The 23,272-nt window shown below is 44.0% G+C and overlaps 1 protein-coding gene and 1 long non-coding RNA gene across 3 annotated transcripts in view; one reads left to right on the forward strand and one right to left on the reverse strand.

Annotated features, from left to right (window-relative positions):
* The window catches only part of LOC115098901, a 106,674-nt gene that overhangs the window by 74,825 nt on the left and 8,577 nt on the right, over positions 1-23,272 (reverse strand). Inside the window, exon 1 of one of the 2 annotated variants that reach the window (XR_003858634.1) lies at positions 12,513-12,701. The exons of the other annotated variant lie outside the window; for it this stretch is intronic. This is a non-coding gene — a long non-coding RNA (uncharacterized LOC115098901). Of the gene's footprint in view, positions 1-12,512; positions 12,702-23,272 lie in introns of those variants that run through there. 2 annotated transcript variants of the gene reach the window in all.
* On the forward strand, positions 15,528-18,279 carry SLITRK3 (SLIT and NTRK like family member 3). Its single transcript, XM_029615994.1, has one exon. It carries the CDS (start codon positions 15,546-15,548, stop codon positions 18,246-18,248), a length of 2,703 nt encoding a protein of 900 aa, XP_029471854.1. The 5' UTR covers positions 15,528-15,545; the 3' UTR covers positions 18,249-18,279.

Genomic DNA, 23,272 nt, shown 5'->3' on the forward strand with positions numbered 1-23,272 from the left:
ATCCTCACACGTATGTTTACCCGTGTGCAAAATGGGCAATTTTCAGATAACCGGATAAATGGCTTTTGAAAACTGTCTTCTACATTCAAATATTCCATTTAAACATTCAAGTTCATTCTCCCATTTTTTTTAAAATCTACTGTGGGTCTTTTCAATTCGTTTTCTTTCTTTTCAGGTATCGCACTCCCTATCACTGACAACTTATCGTGAAACAGGCCCACTACCTAAACCCCTCCTTCTCCTCATCTCAGCCCAAATGAGAGGGAGCTGCTGCTTCCCGTATATTATTTTTCTTCAGAAGGGTTAATTTTTTAGATTATCATCTGAGCTGAGTTCAGTGCCATCAAACAGGTCAAAGCTGTCAGACCAACAGCCAGCAGACAAATCAAAACATTTGGAAAACCGGCAAAGAAATATGATGCATTATTGTATATGAGGACATCCCCCCCTCTGCAACTCCTGTGAACAAAACAAACTATCCCTTTTTTCAAAGAACAGTAGTTCAGGAAGGTCTTCAATGACTAATCAAAGAACTCTGAGAAAATGAGAAGACGCCTATTACTATCAGTCAGGAAGGGGAAAGGTGAAATACACAGACTTGCATCGTAACCAGACTACTTCAGTAATTCCCTCCAATCTCTCTGCCACTGTGATCGCACATGAAGCAGAAGTAAAAAACCTAGGCCTTCGTTGTTTTTGCTTCCTTGACCAAGTATTTATTGTCTAAAGTAGAAAGCAAAGAAACTGTCCCTGATGGGAGTTAACTTTAATAGGGTGGGGAATAAAGGGCCAACTGGGGCTTCCAAAGCTATCAGAATGTAGACATTCCCTGTAGCCATTTGTGTGACATATTACTGTGTTTTGCAGGTCCCATTATTCTAGAATGCAGCTCTCTACTGTGCCAGCTATTCTGCAAAGTCTGGAAAGATGCTAGAGGATTTGCTAGTTCAGGAAAAAAAAAAGAAAAAAAGGCAAATGAATATGGTAGGGGGATCTTCGGTTTAAGTATTGATCTCTCATCCCCACCTGCATCAAAGAGGGCAAGAATCAAAAGATTTTATGCAGGTAAATGCATGTTTAACCTATGTAAAATTGCAATTTGATTAGCTCCGCCCCCCCACGTAAGTGAATGTGCAACATTTACCTGCACCAAAAGTGGGCAGCATTAGGTTAGAGGGGAACGAAAGTACAGATGGAGATTTAATTTTCATACCTCTACATATAATTTCACAAACATACTTTACACTTGCTCCTTCTCCCTTTTCAGTGACATGTGCAGACTCCAGTGATGATGAAGCTGCTCGGCAGTGTGCCTCCAAATACGACCACACATGCGAGTGGAAGCACAGATAGCAAGCCCTCTAGTCCATGTGGACCTGCCACCCTAAGAATCCATTAAGTGGAGCAAAAACCCCCGCCCTGAGGAAACACTGGCAGCCTAACTTTCAAACCTATTCACAGTGCTACATTTGTGCACTTAAGTGGATGCGCAGAGGCTTATCCTAGTATTTTATAAATTGTGCAGAGGATTTCTGCACAGTTTATAAAATTCACATAGTTCTGCTCTGACAGCACACTTGTATGTTTCAGTACATGTGAATAATAATTCCAATGCAAGAAAGAACTTACTGTCCCTACCTACTTTATAAACGTACTCGTGTATATTTTATGTGCAAAACAAATATAGCATGTACGCAGAAAAAAAACACCCTGATTTATGCATGGAGGTAGCTATACTATGGTATGCACATGTACTTTTTTTGAAAATATTTACTTGTGCATGTCTTGAAATCACTAGTTTTGCCAAAATCTCTGCCAGTTCATCCAGTCTGTCTCAATTTGACCGAGACCCTGTAGCACTTCATCGGAACTTCGCCCTTTTAAACGGATTCTCCCACCCAAAAATTGCAGGACAATAGACAACAAGTCCGATTCACTTGCACTAGTCAAGTAGCAGGCGTACAATTATATGAATGGTTTGGTTAGTGATTACATGTAAATCTCATATAAAATAGCAACTGCCATGCACATTTCTTGACCCCACACTGGAACGCCCCAGACCACCCCATTTTTTCGTTGGTAAAATGCGCACGTGAGACCGAAAGCGCATGTGCACTTTTGGTGTTTATAAAATAGCATTTCTGTGGATGTAATCTTACGCACATACATTATATTTTATTTTTCAGCATTGAACCCTTTGAAAATGTACTCATATGTGAGTTACTTGCCATGACTTTCTGCTGAGGACACTAGTTCTCAAAGCCATTGTGCTCTGCACTGCCATTTCCAAGCTCTGCAACATATAGGTTTTCTTTTCAATAACAGTTCCATACAATAGAACACAATGATTATACATCAATTGATTTTGCCTTGTACATATTTTCCTATATTTTATTTGTTAAATCTATTTCATTTGTTCTGCTTCAATGATTTTGGAATATGGTGTACATTTTCAATAAGTCACCTAATAGTAAATGTATGCTACAAACCAACCTGATATTCAAACACAAAGCTCCTGAATAATTTGTGTTTGAAGGTCAGTATTTATACTGATAGAAAATAATTGTATTTATTTTATTTATTTTTAAAATGTTTCTATATCGTTTAATCAAAACATTTTACTAAGTGGTTTAAAGTGAAACATAAAACAGGTTTGACAGACATAGACATTAAAACAATAAAATTGAAAACAATAAAAAATAAATAAAGCAAATCAGTAATTAAATATAAAATCAGAAAAATATTGTCTATGGCATCAAGTCTTCTGATTAGGAAAAATAATATAATTCCTAATTCATCTCAAGAGGGATTGTACTACTACTTGGCTGTAATACTTGAAAAGGGTAGACTTCCAATTCCACTAATTATAGACATAGTAGTGTGAAAAAAAATCCTACAAGCTAGGAATGTTATGTGCTCAAGGACTTGGCAAAGTCAGGCATGACTTGAGAATTGGCTGCTAAAGGATCAAAGTCATCTTTTTTTTCAATTATACAGTTTGTCAATGCAATTTTATCAAACACTATAGAATAAAACAAATTAAACCATAACCAAAGCCCCATAAATTTTTAAATAAGATATATAAAAGTTAAAAACAAACTATTAAAAAAAACATAAAATTAAAATTCATCAAGTAAATGAAAGAAATAATGAATCAAAAAACTATTCTTATTATCTAAAGAAAAGAACCAGGCTTTCAAATTTTGGGAAATTTTAGTTATTTTTCTTTCCTAATAACATTGGGAATATCATTCCAGATCAAGGAGGCCACATAGCTAAAAGTAGTTTGCTGTGTATGTCTAATCCTAGAAGGCAGTGGAACTATAATGACAAACACAATGCAGAGCAGGTTCATGAGGACACAAATAACTAGCCAAATGCTGAGGATCTCCTGAGGACAATGACTTAGGGGGGTCATTTTCCAAAGCGAAAAGGTACTTTTTGCGTGTGATCACTAAATGGGGGCGGAGTTGCGGTGACGTCAAGACCGGAACAGGAGGAATCGGGGTGGCACCGGGGCAGATGCTGCGAACACATCGCAGACAGTGAAAAGGTAAGAACCCTTTTCGCTGCCAATTTAGTGCCCTATAGCACCACCTTTTATGATGGCGCTATTGGGAGCGAAAGCCAGCAGCTTCGCCCCCCCCCCCCACCCCCCTGTACCGTGCGATTCAAAGAGCCCGGCGGTATTAGAGAATCCAGGCCTTAGAGACTAAATATAAAGGGCCAGATTTTAAAAGCCCTATGGGGCAGATTTTCAAAGGGTTATGCACGAAACTTACACGCATAACCCCGAAAACCCTTTCCTGTGCGCGCTGAGCCTATTTTGCATAGGCTCGGTGACAGGCGCAAGCCCTGGGATGCGAGTACGTCCCGGGGCTTTGAAAAAGGGGTGAGAAGGGGGCGGGGTGCCAGTCCAGGGGCGGGACTGAGGCCTCTCGCACAGCGGCTGTGCCGGGGGTTCGCACATCAGCACTTGGCCAGCGCCCGCAAGTTACGCCTGCCCAGAGGCGGGCGTAAATCACAAAAATAAAGGTAGGGGGGGATTTAGGTAGGGCTGGGGGGCAGGTTAGATGGGGAAGGGAGTGGAAGGTGGGGTGGGGACAGAGGGAACAGGGAAAGCCATCGGGGCTCCCCTAGGGCTCGGTGTGTGCAAGGTGCACAAGTGTGCACCCCCTTGCGCACCCCAACCCCAGATTTTATAACATGCGCGCGCAGCTGCACGCGCATGTTATAAAATCAGGCGTAGATTTGTGTGCGCCGGGTTGCATGCACAAATCTACGCCCACACGCATGTTAGAAAATCTGGCCCTATGCGCGTAAATCCTGTGGATTTACGTGCGTAAGTGGCCTTATGTGCACTAGGCAGATTTAAAAAAGGCCAGGCCACACACGTAAAGCCTCAGGATGCATGTAAGTCCTGGGGCTTCGAGAAATGGGTGGGGTGGGGGCAGGGCAGTCCAGGGGGTGGGGCGGGTTGAGGTTAGAAGCCCCCAACACAGCGGCCATTTGCCGCTGTGTCGGGGGATCGCATGCCAGCAGGGTGCCGGCGAGTACAACCTGTGCCTTCCTTGAAGCAGGTAAAACACATTTTTTGGGGGGTCTAGGTTAGGGCTAGGGGGTGTAGGTTAGGGGAAGGGGTAGGAAAGATAGATTAGGGGTTAGGGAAGTTCCCTCTCAGGCCAATCCTAAATTTGAGTGGCCTGGGAGGGAAGGGGGGAAGGCTTGCGGGAGTCGGCGCACGCAAATTGCACTAACGTGCACCCCCTTGCGCGCACCCACCCTCGATTTTATAACGTGCACATGCCAGCGCACGCATGTTATAAAACTGGGTGTCTATGTGCCCGTGCTGGGTAGTGCGTGCAAACGGACGCGCATGCGCAAGTTTTTAAAATCTACCCCAAAATCTTGAATCTAATCCTGTAGTTTACAGGCAACCAATGCAAGTTTATAGGCAACCAAGGCGACAGAAGAGCAACAGTTTTTGAGGGATTTAACTTAAGTTTATAATTTTTTAAGAAAGTTGCAATTGCACTTAAGGAAGAGGTTAGGGCTGACCAATCAGCTGTAGATTATAACTCTAAAAAAGCCAAGCTGAATGTCATCAGCGTAAAAATACCCACTAAAACCATGATCCAGAATTAAAGTTTCTACAGGAGCCAGCTAAAGATTAAATAAAATTGGAGCTAAAATGTTGTCTTGAAGGACCCCTTATTGCAATGGACGCATGGTGGATCTAATGATCCATTAAATTAGAATAAAACCATTTTAAAAGAAAGCCATACAGCCCCAGCTCTTTCAGCCAATTATGATTTATAAAACAGAATGCTGCAGAACAGAATTAGTAGAGCACCCTTACCTGAATCAGCTTTAACCCTAATTTCTTTTGTTAGCACAACCAGAAACTGTTTCAGTGCAGAAATCTGTCTTAAACACCAGTTGCCTAGGGTGTTAGGCAATTGAATTACCTCATACAAAATGTCTTTGGCTTCGGAAAGACCCAGCAGGTTGGTCCCGGGCCTTAAATGTCTTGCTATGTGCAGCTTGGGTAATCCAGTGGTGTTCCCGTGAGGCTTGTGCAGGAAAAAGATTGATGTTTCATTTGGTGATTTGTTTAGATTTGTGTTGAGTTTTTTCTTTTTAGGTTTTGTTTTCTTAATGTAACCCCTGGGAGGCAGGGGTCCTTGAGCTGGCACTCAGGGGGCACACAGAAAAGAGAGATGGGCCTTTTCTGCCCACAACTTCTCTAAATTCCCTTTGCCTCTCCACGGACAGCCCTTACCACTCTGAGTTGCAGGATTCTACTTGGGGGATGAACAATTGTTCTTATACCCGTTTCTTGCACTACAAGCCCTTCTCCATCCTCCATACCCAGCACTGATAATTATCACGGTCTCTGCATTCAGAAAACACGCTGAGAAGGAGGGTAGTTTCCTCCCTCTTGTACTGATAGTTCATTTGATATATATATATATAGAAACATAGAAATGACGGCAGAAGAAGACCAAATGGCCCATCCAGTCTGCCCAGCAAGCTTTCACACTTATTTTTCTCATACTTATCCTTTACTCTGACCGCTGAGGTCAGGGCCCTTATTGGTAACTTTTTGGTTCTAATTTCCTTTCACTCCTTGACTGAATAATATTTACAGCTTCAATTCTGATTCCCATTGAAGTCAATAAATAATAAGACAGCAAGAAGAAGAAGAAACCTGTGACCTCGCTTCTTTAGCATCGTCTCTCAATTTCTCTGAAAGCAGTCTTTTTTTTTAATATTTCAATTCCTTATCTTCCCAGTTCCTCCAACTCCTCAGATTTCTCAATTTATCCCAATTGAAGTTAGTTCAATCCTACTTCACTCCAATTGTATTTCCTAGCTCGATCCACTGTAGATGGTCAGAATATAGTCCCAATATGTTAGCAGCATTTAGTTCCAACTTTAATTCTTTAACTAAAGTTCCTTGATTCCTTAAGCAGCGCCTCAAGGGCACTTAACTCTCCCTTAAATGTTACCTGAGGTAGCAGTAGCAAAGTTTGTGTCATGTCTAATTTGTTTCCTCTACTTTCCTTCCATCTTGTGCCACTGGCAGGGATCTTCTCCAAACCAATTCCTCATCACCTCCAGCTTCTTTCAGGGTGAAAGACGCCACTCTCCCCAGTGTTTGGTTACTGAGTCCCAGCTCCCAAAGGCCAGGAGTTCCCAGTAGAACCAAAACAGTCTTTGAACCCAGAAAGGGGAAAAATCAAGCACAAGACTGTAGGGATGTGCAGTCATTTCTCCCGAATTAGGCAATTTCAACAAAATTGCCAATTTCGGAATGGTTTGGGAAAACCGAAAAACAATTGAATTTTTTCCGAAATTTCATAAAAATTCATTTTTGAGTTAGTGCGCGCTAACTCCCCGATAGCGCGCACTAACTCTGCAAGGTTAGTGCGCACTAACCTGAAAATCGGGGCCCCCGAAAAAAAAAAACCCAAACCATGGGAAAAACGAAGTTCCCGCGGGGGCTGAAACAAAGCCCGACACAACATTTTTACCCGAAGCACATCTCTACACAGCAAGAGTGGAATAAAACTTCCTTGCCTCAAAACAGAGGAGATAGTGCAAAAAGACAGTTAATTCAAAGCTGAAACTCCTCTGCATCAGATCACTGCCAGGTCAGTCCTCTGAAGGAGAGACAGCACACTGCAGGTCTTTCTTACCCTGAATCCAGCCTTGAATACAGGGACGCATCAATCTACTGGAACAAGAAGAACCAACTCTCACAGCTCTTTTAATCGAAAAATTTGGATTAAAAGAGTCAAAGCAAGCAGAGGCACACAGGCCAATGGGAGGTTGACCCCAAAGGGAAAATCTGTATTCCTTTAATCTAGTGGTTAGAGCAGTGGACTGTGAACCAGGGAAACCAGGGTTCAAATCCCACTATCGCTCCTTGTGACATTGGGCAAGTCACTTTCCCCTCTGTTGCCTCAGGTACAATATTAGATTGTAAACCCTCTGGGGATGGGGAAATACCTACAGTGCCTGAATGTAATCCACTTTGAAGTGCCGAAAAGTGGAATATAAAAATCTAAAATAAATGAACAGGGAAAAATTATCCAGCAGGAGCAACGAGCTCTTGTCTGCAGGAAAATCCAACTCAAAATCCACATCCAGTCTGAACCTCCCTCTCCCCCCCCCCCCCCCCACCACGGTTCTTCTTCCCTCCCCTCCTTTCTCACTCTCCGTCATTCTGAGGACGCTCCGATCCCCTGGTCAATAGCATTGCCTGCCTCCCTCACATTCCTTTGTACCTCTCCCCCTCACTTACCGTCATCTGTTAGTATTCCCAGATCCTCATCCCAATGGCGAGGGAGTGGTCCCAAGTCACTGGTGCCCTGCCAGCCAACGCCACAATGCAAAGTGGAGCCAGCTGACCCAGCTGCCCTATTAGCATCCAGGGGCATAAGCAGACCTTGATAAGTGCGTGTGGGAGAGGGAGGGGAGCTGAGGGGCTGCAGGGGATTTGGGGACCTGCACAGGGGTTATCAGCTGGAGGGTGCAGCTTCCTCACTGCCAGGGCTGGAATGGAATGACAGGATGAGAGCCCAAGAAAGTGTTGTCAGGCTTTGGAAATTGAACAAGAAAGGCTGTTGGGTTGTCCTCCTCTTGCTTTGAAATGAAAGCTGAGACCTCTTCCATCTTACTTGCTGCTCTTGTACCTTCCTCTCCCTCCTCTTTGCCTTTGCGACTACAGCCAGGGCACAATAAGAAGCTGTTAGTGAAAAAAAGTTGCCCTGTCAGCTGTGGGCTCTTTATACTTGATGCAAGCTGCACTTGATGCTGCCCTGCAGGTGGTGAGATTTTTTTCTGATTTATTTGTACTGCAATAAATAGTACTACCCCCACTTATTCTACTTTAGTGCATACGGGCAGAATGCCTGAGCAGCTCATTCTTCTTTATTTGCGTACCCACAATTTCACTGATAAATGTTATCAGTGCTTCAAAAGCCCATTTATTTCACCTTAAGAGATGCAATGTGGGATGTGCATCCAGGGCAAGGCACTGAGGGCTGGATTTTGAAGGAAGCATGGGACAAGCACAGGGAAATCTTAAAGGGAGTAGTAGGGATTGTAGAGCTGCACAGTTGGCATGGATGGACAGGCCAGATAGGCCATTTGGTCTTTTTCTGCCATCAGGTTTCTATGCACATAAAACCAAGTTCAGTATACATAAATGGCTGTTATAAAATAAGCCGGGCTCCGAAAACAGAAAAATAGCTGACATTAATCTACTCTGTTGAATACTGAAGAGAAAGAAATCTAAATATGAGCATATTTGGGGATCCTATCAGGATTCCTATGGTCCGAGCACTTGATCTCAATATGATGTGTTCAATGTCACATTACTATTGTTGATTACTATTCCCTGGTATTATGTGTGATTGTATGTTATTTTTCTACTTGTATGAGCATTTGTGATATGATGTTACTTTGTTTTCAATTGTTCTATAAATAATAAGTTTACAAAAAAGTAGGCCGGGACTCAGGGTGCTTAAACATGCATGTAACCAGCTCACTTACGGTATGTATTGCTACATGAACTGGGGAGAGGTGATCTGGGGGATAGAGTTGATTTTACGCATAAAGTTTACCTGCCCAAGTTCTTCCCTCTGACGAGGAGGTAGACATTTGTATGAGTTCATATGTCAAATTGTACCTGGCCAATTACCCATGGATTTTCATAGCAAATGAATGCGCACAAGTTTGCTTTGAAAATTGGGAGTAAAGTCTGTCCATAATCTACACACAGACTTTACTCAACCGCACACAGTTATAAAATTCCCCTGCCTTCTAGGTTTACTGCCCTTCAGTGCACCTGCCCCCTGGTGTCTTCGGATGAACCTTTATCCCTAGAGTGCAATGTTAAGACAATACCTTTGTGTTCAGTTTGTCTTTTATTTTTCCCAGGAATTTATCAGTATTTATTACAAGAACAAAAATAGTTACCCAGAAAAATGAGTCATTTTTTTCCACTGATTTCTCTCATGTGTGTTCTTGTTTTGTTGTAATGAACATTGAACACTGATACATTCCTGGGAAAAAATTAAAACTGAAAGCGGTCCCTAATAGACATAGACAACATAGCTAGATAGATAAACATTGACTATCTGATTTGATTTGCAAACTAAAACACTTCCAACTGTGAGCCAAGAAATCATTTGTGATGCAGAATCGAACCATAAACTACACTATAATTATTATAGGATTTCAAAATCTGTGATTGCCCCTTTTAAAACCAAACTATCACTGCATTAGTGCAATCACAGAGCTTCCCTCATTCAAGCAGAGTCTTTGCAGAGGGCATCCTTGTCAGAGAGTGGCAAAGATCATTATCCACCAGCATATTTCTCCATAATCATTAAAGATTCTTTGTGGAAAGGCATCTTCCCTCTTTCCAGTCACTCCAGGCATGAGTCTGAAAACACTCAAGTTGGCTGCCGCTACAGACTGACTGGAGCATTAAAGAACTGCATTGGAACAATTGCAGTGGTTGGATGTTTGCCTTGAGTAGAGTTACAATGATTTTTTAATGATACTCTTCAGAAAGTGCAATTTATGTGGAATAGCCTTTTTTAATTGGCTGGAAAATTTTGCATTGTTTTATTCTCCGGTTGTGACAAAGGTAGGTAAGGAAATATATATATATGTTTGCAGTTGCATTTATATTGGTGCCTTGGTGAAATGTTTTTGAACATTGTTGAGCAATTGTTGATAAACACTGGCAACAATATACATTTCAGAACAATTTACACAGCTCAGATTGATTCTTCACCATCCACTGCAGTATTCCTTCATCTGCTATTTGAAGCAAACAACATAGATATATGCAGTTTACCAGTAAGATTAGCAGTGGATAGCACTTAATAACATTTTGCATAATATTTAAACTCTTGCCAAGTTTTCCGCATTTATTATTTTGGGGGTACTGCAGGGCAACCAAAATCCTTCTTGTAAAATAGCCCAGGGAATGTTGTATCTGGAAAGGGGCTAGAACTGGAAGGTGCAGTCTGCTGAGGAACTGTCATGCAGAGGCTGTCATCTCAAGCACTAGGATCCGAGCGTCTCTCTCATTGCTCTGACTCTCTTGGGTGACCTCAGCTCTTTCCGTTGCCACTGAGAGCATGCTTATTGGCTCCAGTTTAGATGGCTGGTGAAAAGCCATTGGATTCAGGTCAATGACCTTCATTCCTGACCTTTATTTCCATTATTCCCATGTAAGGTAAACCATACAATATTCTTTTCCTGGTGAAGAACTGGCCGTTTAGTCAGGTACCGGCAAAATCTGTTTTCTTTATTAAACCTTCACGGTGAATATGACCATGCCCCTCCCCCCTCTTGGAGTAGCTCTCTCTCTGCTCAGTGTTTCCATTGCAAGCAATGAGCAGTTGTTACCTGACAACAGTTCTTGATGTTAGCCATTTTTAATTTTGTGATTTGACTGCAGTAGCCTAAAACAAAATTGCAGCCTGTACCATATATAAACTAAGCATGGAATTATTTTTCCCTGTAAATCAGGGGGATAGGTGATGTTGGGGAAGGAATTTATTATACTTCTGCTCTTGGATAGCTTTTTTTTTTTTTTTCTTTTCTCTGTAGTATGCAAGTTCTGTATGGCACAGATGGGAAGAAGCTATAGCTCTGCAGGTAGAGTGACAGCTTCACTCAGGCATTAAACTTTAGCAGACTATCAGGACAGAACAATATAGGGCATAGCAGGAAGAGCATGAGACATCACTTCTGCGGGCCCAGTGCACATGGAACAACAGGCACTGCAGGGCAGGGACAAAGATTCATAAAAAAATAATAGTGAAGATTACAGAGGTATTCTTAGGTGGTACAAATGGGCGGTGGCATATATGTGAAGGTCAGGTTTGCAATGCAATCTGAATTGTGTTGCACTGCATGGCGATATGAAGATCTTTTATTCTGCATCAAAGGGACAGAATTTACCTCTCATTATCTGAAAACAAAAACCCTAGGAAGTGTAAATATTTAGTAGAATTACACTGGCTAATTACTTGCATGCAGGACAGATGATACTGAGCAAATTTCAAGGTTAAGAGGCCCTGCATAATTAATCCTGAAAAGAAACTCTGTACAGTCCAGCCAACTCATTAATATAAAACCTGAAAATCTGCAGCCACCCTCTGTAGGTATGTTTATTAAACTCCCATCTTCTGCCTACTTTCACACTAATTGAAGTAATTAGCATAATTAAAACTAACACAATACTATTACACATAAAGTCAATATGGAGAGAGACATGTAAAGGAAAATGGCATTGGAATGTATAACAGAGAGGCAGATTTGCACAGTATTTTAAAAGTAAAATTAGCCAACTCAGCTATGTCATTCCATGTGATCAGGACAAAATATTTTTTTTAAACCAGAATCACATGGGCGTTGTGACAAATTTGATCAGCAAGATGGCACTACAATGTCACTGTATATTTTTTTTTTTTTGGGGGGGGGGGAGGGGGGCCACTATTTGTTAGTTCCACCAAGTGCATTCCTCCTGACAGCAGAGCCACACAAAACTAATGATGCAGCATTTTCATTATGTATTGGAGCAGGTGCTTCCCCCTTCATCGTTCAGTACTATTCGCTGTATCATTCATTTTGACCTCTAGCAGCAGTGCTATGTAACAGAATGCCCTTATCTATGCTTTACATTATGCCCAAAATCAGCAGAGAAGCGGCCGGTCCCAGAATGGGAAGGGGACGCGGTCTGCTCCCTCTTTGAGGTACAGCAAACAAAATCTTACTCATCCATTCATGAGACTCCTTGAACTTTTGGCAATCGCATTTTTTTTTTTTTATCCCCCCAGCTTGCCCTGTCTGGCCCCCATTCCCTTTCCAGTTTTTACGGGCTCCGTATCCCCATGGTCACCGAGCTTCCCTGGCATTATCCCGCCCATGTAACCCATTCCCAGGAGATCCGCTTCCCTGACGCTCAGTAGCCTCCTTACCTCTCTCTCGTAGACTACGGCGGGATGGGAAGGTCCCCCAAACGCCTTGTCTTCTTCCAAGGGGATGCAGCCAAAACGCACCTGCTCTTGCCTTGCAAGTAGAAAGTAAAATAGAGGAGAGAAACTGGAAGGCACCGAGTTTGGAGGGGTTAAGTCCTTGGATTGCCTGGTTTGGATGAAAATGTTAGAAATTTTTCCACGCTCCCCAAGCGATTGAGGCTCCCCCCCCCCCCCCCCCCTCACATAGATCTGCCGGAAGCCTCCTCAAGGCTGGGAAGAAGAATCCAACAGAGGATTGAAGTCATTAACCGCAGGAAAAACAGCAAGACCGAAAACATATTCTTGGTGCAAAAGGATCGAAGAGAAAAACGATGCAATGATGCAAAGGGACTCAGTTCCATGGCCAAGTTGGGCTACAGGATCTCTCTCTCCCTTCCTCCCACCCCTGTCTCTTTTTCAACCGGGACATCCCTAAATGCAGCAGTGATCACAATTACAATATTGATTTTCCTTACAAAAAAAAAAAGTGACGCAGGAGCACTTGGAGGAGAATGAATCACCTCGCGAGCCCTTTTCGGAAGGGTAAGGGTTTAATATGACTGCACTTCCAATCTGGTCCCCACTCCAGAGGGGAAAATGCGATTTGCTGCAATTTTTTGAGCTGGAAAAATCTGGGCAGTTCTTTCCTGGAGGGGCTTTAAAACTGCATCTGGCTTCTGGCGGCTGAGGATTTCCTGTCTGGGGGGGACCTGTGTGTTGCCTCTCCTACTGCATGTGTGAGGGGGGGGGGAGTATCCCCCCACCACCCCAACCGCCACCCCATTCCCGGTAAAAAAAAAAAAAAAAAAAAAATCTGTACAGCTGGGGGGGGTTTCCCAGCTGCGCGTCCCCGACCATGGACCAGGCGCGCCCTCCCCTCCCCCCCCTTTTGGATGCTTCCCTCTTCTCCGAGCTCATCCTCATGACGTGGTAAGCTGCCCGATCCAGACCAGGGAGGGGGGGGGAGAGGGGTGGGGGGAGAGATTCGTCGGTGTGATTGAGCATCCCCCATGATGTACTGCTGCTGGTGAGAGAAAGAGATTACGAGAAGAAGAAAAAAAAAGCCAAGGCTAGAGAGGGAGAGGGGCAGCCCTGGCTGACTGGGAAGGCTGCAGCTTTTTTTTTTTTTTTTGCTCCTTGGCTTCATTGAGGGAGCGGAGCTGGGGGTGGGGGGATGGGGATGGGGATGGGGGGGGGGGGGGGAGGGGGCTGAGCGGCAAGGCTGCCTGCTGAATTCAGCAGCCCATTGAAAAGCCCAGAGCACACAGTGCCCATTGCATTCCCAGCACGTCCCAGCTCCTTTTTTTTTTTTTTTTCTTCCTTTTGCCTCAGCCTCAGCAGGAGTAAAGAGAGACACACACACGGAAAAAGAGAGAACCAGAAACTCCAAGCTCACCCCCCCCCCCCCTCCGGATGTGCTATTTTTTTTGTAAACTGCAAACGGGTAAGTAACCATCCACTCCATATCATCATTGTTTACTTTCCAGATGTTTACAACAGGATCTCGGATTGGGAAGAATTTTAGCATCCGGGATGTGTGCAGAGGGAAAGGCTGGCTTGCTGCTGCAATCTAGACTTCGTCTGTTTTGGTGGGGTTTTTTTTTTTTTTTTTCTCCTTCAAATTAATTACGTCCTTTTAATTGCAGGCAATTTCTCGTTCCTGCACAGATGCAGCATTTGCCCCGGCTTCCTCGTTTTCTCTGCAGCCTTGGGCAAGATATGCAAGCAGATAGTGAGTCTTCATCTCGTTTCAATTTTTTTTTTTTTCTTGCGCAGAAATGCAGCATTTGCTTTAAGTTTAAACTCAATGAGGTGTTTCCAAAATATCTCTTGTGTACCCCTCCATGGGCAGAGCAATATGCAGGCAGTTAATGCAGATCTATTTGCTAACAAAAATATTTACAATTCCAGTGAATGCAATCCAGCAATGTAGCCTAACAAACTGGATTATCCTAATTGCTAACATTTTTAATATCCAAGGCAAGTATAAGGAAAACAGATGGAACTCATCAGGAGCTCTTTCATCCTATTGAGGAAGACTGTTGTCCTCTTTTAGCATTTTATATGATTCAGGTTGCATAGGGAGACTGGAAGTGTCAAAATATTTTTTTCCCTCCACCATCGGCTTTGAACTGGGTCCACCAGTTGGTCTTCGGGTACCCAATCTCTCAGTGCCAGACTGACAGTGTATTTAAATCCCAGATCCTCCAAGGCTCGGCAGCTGCCAGGTCCTCCTTCGTAGATCACAGGGGCATGTTCTAGTGATAGATTAATCATTTTCTAAATGCTTTTGATGAATTAAATCGGCAAATATGTAGGGGATGTTTTTCCTCTTCTGACGAAAAAGTATTTATATTCATCAGTCACTTTATCTATCCATTGGATATAAATTGCTAATTAATTATCATGGTCAGACTGATATCTATGAAAAAGAATCCTAAATCAGGAAATGTTTTGTATTTCTATAAACTTAAACTTTAAAGCACATATCTCCCCCATGCCATGTAATAACTTTTGGACCTATATTTTGTGTGAATGTTTGAAAATGTTTGCCTCTGCATCGGGTCTGTTTTATCTACAATGCTGATTTAATTTTCAAAAGGGTGTCTGTTGGCTGCAGTGACAAATAAATAGGTGAGACAGAAAATTAATGTGCTGCTTTCAGCATCCATCATTATGTGTGGAATATGCAATCCCAATCTCTCTGCCTGGGTTGAATTATCACAAAACGCTATGCAAATGGTTTATTAAGTGTCATTTATTCAGTATTATTTGCTCGGGGAAAAAAATGTCATTGTAAGTGGAAAGGTTTCAGAATGACTGAAACGTAAAAATAGGCACAGAGGGGTTTATTTTGGGACTCTGGCACAACTGATGGCTACATCCAACCATCTCTGACTTTATATAATAATAACAAAAAATGGTGTAGTTTGTCTAAGAGCCAAATCTATCTTTTTTTTTCCTCTCTTTTGCAGTTTTTATAATCAATCTCCAATGGAGCCTTCCCCAGCTGAAAGTCGCCTGAAAGGAAGGATGCTGTGGATAATTCTTCTTAGTACGATTGCTCTGGGGTGGACTACGCCAATCCCCTTGATCGAGGACTCAGAGGAAATCGACGAGCCTTGTTTTGATCCCTGTTACTGTGAAGTCAAAGAAAGCCTCTTCCACATACACTGCGACAGTAAAGGATTTACAAACATTAGCCAGATAACAGAGTTCTGGTCAAGACCCTTTAAACTTTACCTGCAGAGGAACTCGATGAGGAAGCTCTACAGCAACAGTTTCCTGCACTTAAACAATGCTGTTTCCATTAACTTGGGCAACAACGCGCTGCAGGACATCCAGGCGGGGGCGTTCAATGGGCTGAAAGTTTTGAAGAGGCTCTACCTGCACGAGAACAAATTAGACGTTTTTAAAAATGACACCTTCATGGGCTTGGAGAGCCTGGAGTATCTGCAGGCAGATTACAATGTCATTAAGCGGATTGAGAGCGGGGCATTCCGAAATCTAAGCAAACTGAGGGTCCTGATTCTGAACGACAATCTTATCCCCCTGCTGCCCAGCAATTTATTCAAGTCCGTGTCTCTAACCCACGTGGATTTGCGAGGGAACCGATTGAAGATCTTGTCTTACAAAGGTATGCTGGACCACATCGGGCGCAGCCTGATGGAAATCCAGCTGGAGGAGAACCCTTGGAACTGCACCTGTGAAATTGTCCAGCTGAAGAGCTGGCTCGAGCGCATCCCTTACACCGCCCTGGTAGGGGACATCACCTGCGAGACCCCCTTCCACTTCCACGGGAAAGACCTGAGGGAAATAAAGCGCAGCAGGCTGTGCCCTTTGCTGTCAGAGAGCGAAGTGGAAGCCAGTTTGGGGATTCCTCAGCTGCCGTCCAGCAAGGAAAACGCCTGGCCTACCAAACCTTCCTCCATGCTATCTTCCTTTCATTTCACCGCCTCATCGGTGGAGTACAAGCCATCCAGGCAACCCAAACCCACCAGGCAACCCAGGGTGCCCAAACCGCCTCCTACATCTCGAGGCCTCTATCCGGGGCCGAATCAGCCTCCCATAGCCGCGTACCAGACCAGACCTCCGATCCCAATCATATGCCCGACTGGATGTTCTTGTAGTTTACATATCAATGATTTGGGCTTGACCGTCAATTGCAAAGAAAGAGGGTTTTACAATATATCCGAACTTCTTCCACGGCCCCTCAATGCTAAGAAACTGTATCTAAGTGGCAATTTGATACATAAAATTTACAGATCGGATTTTTGGAATTTTTCCTCTTTGGATTTGTTGCATCTGGGGAACAATCGCATTTCTTACATTCAGGACGGGGCTTTCATTAACCTTCCCAACCTGAAGAGCCTGTACTTAAACGGCAACGACATCGAGAGACTGACCACCGGCATGTTCAGGGGTTTGCAGAGCTTGCATTATTTATATTTTGAGTACAATCTGATAAGGGAGATCCAGCCTGCTGCTTTCAGTCTGATGCCAAACCTGAAGCTCCTGTTCCTCAACGACAACCTGCTGCGGACGCTGCCCACCGACGCCTTCGCCGGCACCTCCCTGGCCCGGCTGAACCTGAGGAACAACCACTTCCTGCAGCTGCCGGTGGAGGGCGTGCTGGAGCACCTGCACGCCCTGGTGCAGGTGGACCTGAAGCTGAACCCCTGGGAGTGCACGTGCGAGCTGGCGCCCCTGAAGCGCTGGCTGGAGGCCATCAGCTCCGTCATCGTGCTGGGGGAGGTGCTGTGCGCCGGCCCGCAGAACCTGACGGGCCGCGACCTGCGCGCGCTGGAGCTGGAGCTGCTCTGCCCCGAGCTGCGGCTGCTGCGCGCGCGCGCCGCCTCGGCCCCGCCCCCGCGGGCCCCGCCGCCGGACGCCGCCACCAGCGCCTCGGCCTTCGAGTTCGCCGCGCCGGGGGGCGCCCTGCCGCTCTCCGTGCTCATCCTCACGCTGCTGGCGCTCTTCGTGGCCGCCGTCTTCCTGGCGGCGGGCCTCTTCGCCTTCGTGCTGCGGCGGCGGCGGCGGAAGCCCTTCCGCAAGCGGCAGGAGGCGGCGGCCCTGGGCGGCCTGCAGATGCAGTGCGGCCTCTTCCAGGAGCGGCCCGGCTCCGGCTCCTCCCCCCCCGTCCCGGAGAAAGCCCCCGGCCACGTGTACGACTACATCCCCCACCCGGTGACGCAGATGTGCAACAACCCCATCTACAAGCCCCGCGAGGAGGAGATCGGCGGCGGCGGGGGGGAGTTCGCCGAGACCCGGGAGGGCCGCTCCAGCTACAGGACCTTGCGCCAGAAGGAGGCGGAGTGGAGCGCGGCGGTGTCGGCGGCCCAGCTCAGCACCGTGGCCGGGGGGGGCCAGGCCTTCCACGAGAACGGCGGCCTCTTCCCCGGAGGCTCCGCCCCCCGGCCGGCGGCCCCGCCCCCCGCCGCCGCCGCCACGGTGGGCTTCGTGGACTGCCTGTACGGCCCCGTGCCCAAGCTAAAGGAGCTGCACGCGCCCCCGCCCCCGCCGGGCCTGCAGTACCCCGACCTGCAGCAGGACGCCCGCCTGAAAGAGACCCTGCTCCTGGCGGCCGGCAAGGGCTTCGCCGAGCAAAGCCAAAGCGAATACCTCGACTTGCGGGCCAAGCTCCAGACCAAGCCGGATTACCTCGAAGTCCTGGAGAAGAGCACCTACAGGTTCTAACTAAGGTGGCTCGGACAAACGCATGACCCCCCTGACCCCCAGGATACAGTTGTCGCGCTCCCCCGACTTGTTTTGGAGGACGGGGGCCATATACTCAGAGCATTATCAACCAAGTGCCTTCGCAGACTTCTGCCAGCAATGTTCTCAATCATTATTTTTTTAAAAGGAAACTTTAAAAGATACTTAACTGTGCCACCATGTAAAGGTATGGGGGGGATCTTTGATCCTAATGAAGTATGTAATTCCACCTGTCTTTTTTTTTTTTTTTTTGGCAACGACTTAGCTTTTCTTTTTGTGGGGGAATAAGATGGTATTATGCGAAAAAAAGAAAAATAATATATGCCTATGGCACAGATTCTGTATATTAAATGCAGTTTGCTGCATGCCTGGAAACTGCAGGGGAGGGTAATACTCGAATGTTCTCACATAAAAACACATCCAGACATCCATTCTACACAGTCCCCCTGGCCACAATCCTGGAGTTACTTCTACGCTTTATTTTTTTTTCTCAGTGTTTATTTAAGTTTTGTCATATCCTGATGCAAGGAAGCAATGTACATGACGCACCTAGGGATCATCCTTTCTGTGAAATTATAATGCCAAGATTGGAGTACTTCGCACTTTCATTTAATAAAAAAAAAAAAAAAAAAAAAGAAGCTACTGGGTATATATATCACTAACAGCTTTGTAAGGATCACTTTTAACGTTTCTTCTCTCACACACACACACAAAAACACCGAAAAGATTTAAACAAATGTGCATATATTTATTCTGTAATTTCAGTGACTTAATTGTAAAGGTAATGTTTAATCAATGTATAGTGATAATGCGTCTGGTATAGCTTTCCTAATAAAAAAAAAATATTTTGAAAATATACATATATAAATATATAGAGAAAATGAAAAGCTTGAACTTAAATCTAGCTATGCCATATCTAATGTATCCCCACCAAACCCAGTTTTCCGTCTCTGACCATGTTGAATGCAACCTGATTCAGAGAAGGCCAAGGGTGACCAGTTCAAGTCCAAGATATGAATTAACATCTTTACAATCCGATTTCTGATTTCATTTACTTCATTTCTTTATGTTCAGGGTTAATTTGATTTGCAATGGAAATTGAGAGAGAAAATTACTTATCTCACAGCATGATAGATAAAAATGAAGTCATTTTAAGTTACTAAAAAAATATGCATCTATGATAAGTCATTAGAGAAGAGACTTATGCCTGAGAAGATAAAGATATACTGGAAATATTAAAACTTCAATTAAATCATCACTAAAATGAAAAAAGTCCACCAAATTGGTGGATTTCTGATTATTCTTCACTTATGTTTCTTGCTCAGCCTGAATCATAATGTAACAGAGTAAGGGCATTTTATATCACTCAACTAGTGCTTGAAAATTGGCTTATGGTAGCAGAAATTATAATGCAATTTTAGAGGGCCCTAGGAAAATCGGATTTTGAGGGCAATATCTTGGACTCTGGACCTGATTGATACTGGGGGAAAGGTTGAGATTTCAGGCAGTTGCTGCGATTGGACAGCAGAGGGCGCTGTAGCCCCAGTGTTCATAGCCCAGCGGCTTGCTGAGGATTCCTTCAGACTTTCGGGCACCCTAGGTCGCTCCAGACTCGGGAATGTATCCTAAATGAATCTGTTACGTTGAATGTAAATTCATCAGACGTCACTAATGCCTTATAGTAGTACATCAAGATGGGGAAAATGATCACTGAATAGAAGAAGCAAGTTCCAAGCTCTGGCTGTAGCGCCGAGGCTCTTTGCCTAAAGATGTCAAATTTAATATGGTTTTCTGTAATTTGTTGCACACCCCCCCCCCGGGCTTTTGTTAGCCAATTGACAAGCTAGTGGCTATATTTCTTCCAGCCAATAATCACAATCCTTTCTATAATGTGTTAACCGGTTGCCCTCCACACAGTCTATTCTTCCCCATGATATTGAGGAATCAATTCTGTAGACTTTTATTTCCCCCCTGATGAATTCGGCCAGTGCTTCTGTTTGTGCTGTATAATGGTTTGTTTAGTTTGAGTCACAACCATTTTCTTGCGCTGGGCCATAGCAAAGTGATCGTACAGAATATAAGCCGTAGTCTCACTGGTGTAGCTTGGATGATCTGTACCTTTCCAAAAGCTGTAATTACTTGCCGCACTTTTATTTGATTATTCCGAAACTCATCCCGCCAGACCCCTCCCAAACTATTAATATTATTACAGCATTCAGCACTCACATAAAATAAATAATAATAAAAGCATGCGTGTATTTGAAAATCATATCACAGTGCAGGGCCAGTACTTCTGCTTTCAGTTCACAAATTTCATGCATAGCAACGCATGCATTACATACATTGAAATATATATATAAATATATATATATATATATTTTTTTTTTTTCTGCCAAGCAGGCTGAAATGCACTCCCTACTATTACTGGTGCTGTTGTATACATTTCAAAACTGCGTGTACATAACCATGTCAAAGATACCAGGAGAACGTTATGAAATAATGTTTATATTTTAAGGCAAATACCGAAAGTAATAGAACGTGTTTACTTAAATAGAGTTACTTATTTCACCCGTGGATGGTGAGGAGTTCTATTTATTCAGCGGAAATAAATTTATTCTATGAGAATGGAAATTTTTGTATTAAAGGAGATGATTTTTTTTTTTTTTTTCGGGCTTAAATGGAGTTTTATTTTTTCTGTGTGGGAAAGTGCGCCTTTCTTGTGCTTTGAAAAAGGTATTAAACTCAGCTGCAGCTGATGTCCCAGGTGTGGAGCTGCTGAGAATATGTAACTATATGGTATAAACATGTAAGTTGGCCACATTCCTTTACTTTCACTGCTCTCTGTATGCTGGTGGTTGGTGGGAAGTGGCAGTACTGACCGGTGGGGGAGGGGGGGGGTGGATTTTTTCTCTCTTTTTTTCCTCCCTCATCTTTTGAAGAGTGATTATTTGTTATTAGTTTGAATAGGTCATACTTATTGGTATTTCCATTTGCTATATAGCTGTTTTTTATTTTACTCTTCGTGCCGCCAACCTTGTTATTAAGCAATCATTTGCCTAAAGTATTCATGTCATTTGGATAAGGTGAAACCAAGTGCAACCATCACCCTCCAGACGTTCAATGGATAAACATTTGGATTAAAAGATATTTTTAGTTTATTTCTGAATGCCTATTGACACGCAGTGTCAGGACTTATTTTATTTTTATTTAATGAATTAATTTATTTTTTTGTGACTTCTTATTCATTGGATATGGATATAAGGTCTCAGAACCTTCTTCTTTCTTCAGCCATTTCAGATTTCCTTGGTGGCATTTTCTCTTTTTTTTTTTTTGCTACTTAATTAAATTAAGCAGCAGCCAGTGGGTATTATTTTCACAAGGAAGGGAGAGGTGTGCGTATGCTGCTTCAGTTCCTAGGGCAGTGTATGAAATGTGGCTGATATGAACCATAACTAGGGTGATGTTCCCCAATATATCATACTGTGAATCAGTGCTAGGGAATACTGGGCTCTACCCAACGAATTAGACAGGGCGTGAAATCAGGGGATGAAAAGATGAGGTCATGCTGGCCACACCCACTCCCAGGAGTTAGCAACTTATTCACTGAGAATTAGCTATGCAGGAATAACACGACTTTAACATGTTCATCTGCATATACTTTGAAAGTTGGGGGTTAATTGTTTGAAGGGTGATACATTGTGAACATATCTTATGATAGTTGCATTCAGATCATATTTATATATATATATATATATATGCACTGCTATATGTATACTATATACTTTAACCAAATATATATATACAAGCCGTTAAGCCCGTTAAAACGGGCTACATTACATTTTGTTTTCAGTCCATTTTCTAACACAGCACCCTTCTACACTTTTTCTCCCTCTCTCCCCCTTCCCCTCGTTCACTCCTCCCCTTTCCTCCACTCAGTCTTACTCACCCTCTGTCTCCCACTGCCTCCTTCCCCTCACTCTCACCTCCCTCCCCTTCCCTCAGTCACTCCCACCTCTCCCCTTCCCTCAGTCACTCCCACCTCTCCCCTTCCCTCAGTCACTCCCCACCCTCTCTCAATCCCATCCCCTCCCCCTCAGCCCTCCTCCACTCCCTTTTCTCTGCTCCACAACTTCTTACCCTTCCACTTACTCACATCCCTGTCTCTCACCTCTCCCTCATTCTCCCTCTCCCCCTTCCACTTACTCACATCCCTGTCTCTCACCTCTCCCTCATTCTCCCTCTCCCCCTTCCACTTACTCACATCCCTCTCTCACCTCTCCCTCATTCTCCCTCTCCCCTCACTCTTCCCCACCCCCTACCTCCCTCCCACACACTCACCCACTCCTCCCTCCCTCTCACTCAGTCCCTCCCTCCCACTCCCTCTCTCCGTCCCTCCCACTCCCTCCCTCTCTCCCACTCAGTCCGTCCCTCCCTCTCTCTCTCTCCTCCCTCCCTCACTCACTACTGGCCGCCCGATGCCGCTGCCCACCCGCCGCCATGTTTTTTTTTTCCTGATGCTGCCTAAGACCGACGTGCTCGCCCGCACATGCGCGGTAGAGCTGCTCTCTACTGCGCATTTGCGGCACGTCGGTCAACCTTCATTTATTAGGTTGATATATATATATATATATATATATATATACACACACACACACTGTTTAACCACATTGTTTTCCTATACATGCAAAAAAAAAATTGCATGCTCGATTAATGTGGTTTTGATTTAATACTTTTCATGACATTATAAGATTTTACTCATTTCAGTCTGTAACCCAAATTAATAAAATCATTTAAAAAATACTAAAAATAACCTGACATTTTTAAGTGAAAAAATAAAGTCCTAAAATTACATAAAAAGAAGTAAAGGAATATATAATCTGCTTACAGTTTACAAAAATCCTTTATATTATTATTTTGTTTCCTAGGGGCCTTTGAAGGCAGCGAGCATTAAAAACCTGGCATAGTTGCTCTGTGATGTAACTTTCTCCCAGAATAACAAATAGTTG

The sequence above is a fragment of the Rhinatrema bivittatum genome, chromosome 9, assembly GCF_901001135.1.
Source record: "Rhinatrema bivittatum chromosome 9, aRhiBiv1.1, whole genome shotgun sequence".
Lineage (NCBI taxonomy): Eukaryota > Metazoa > Chordata > Amphibia > Gymnophiona > Rhinatrematidae > Rhinatrema > Rhinatrema bivittatum.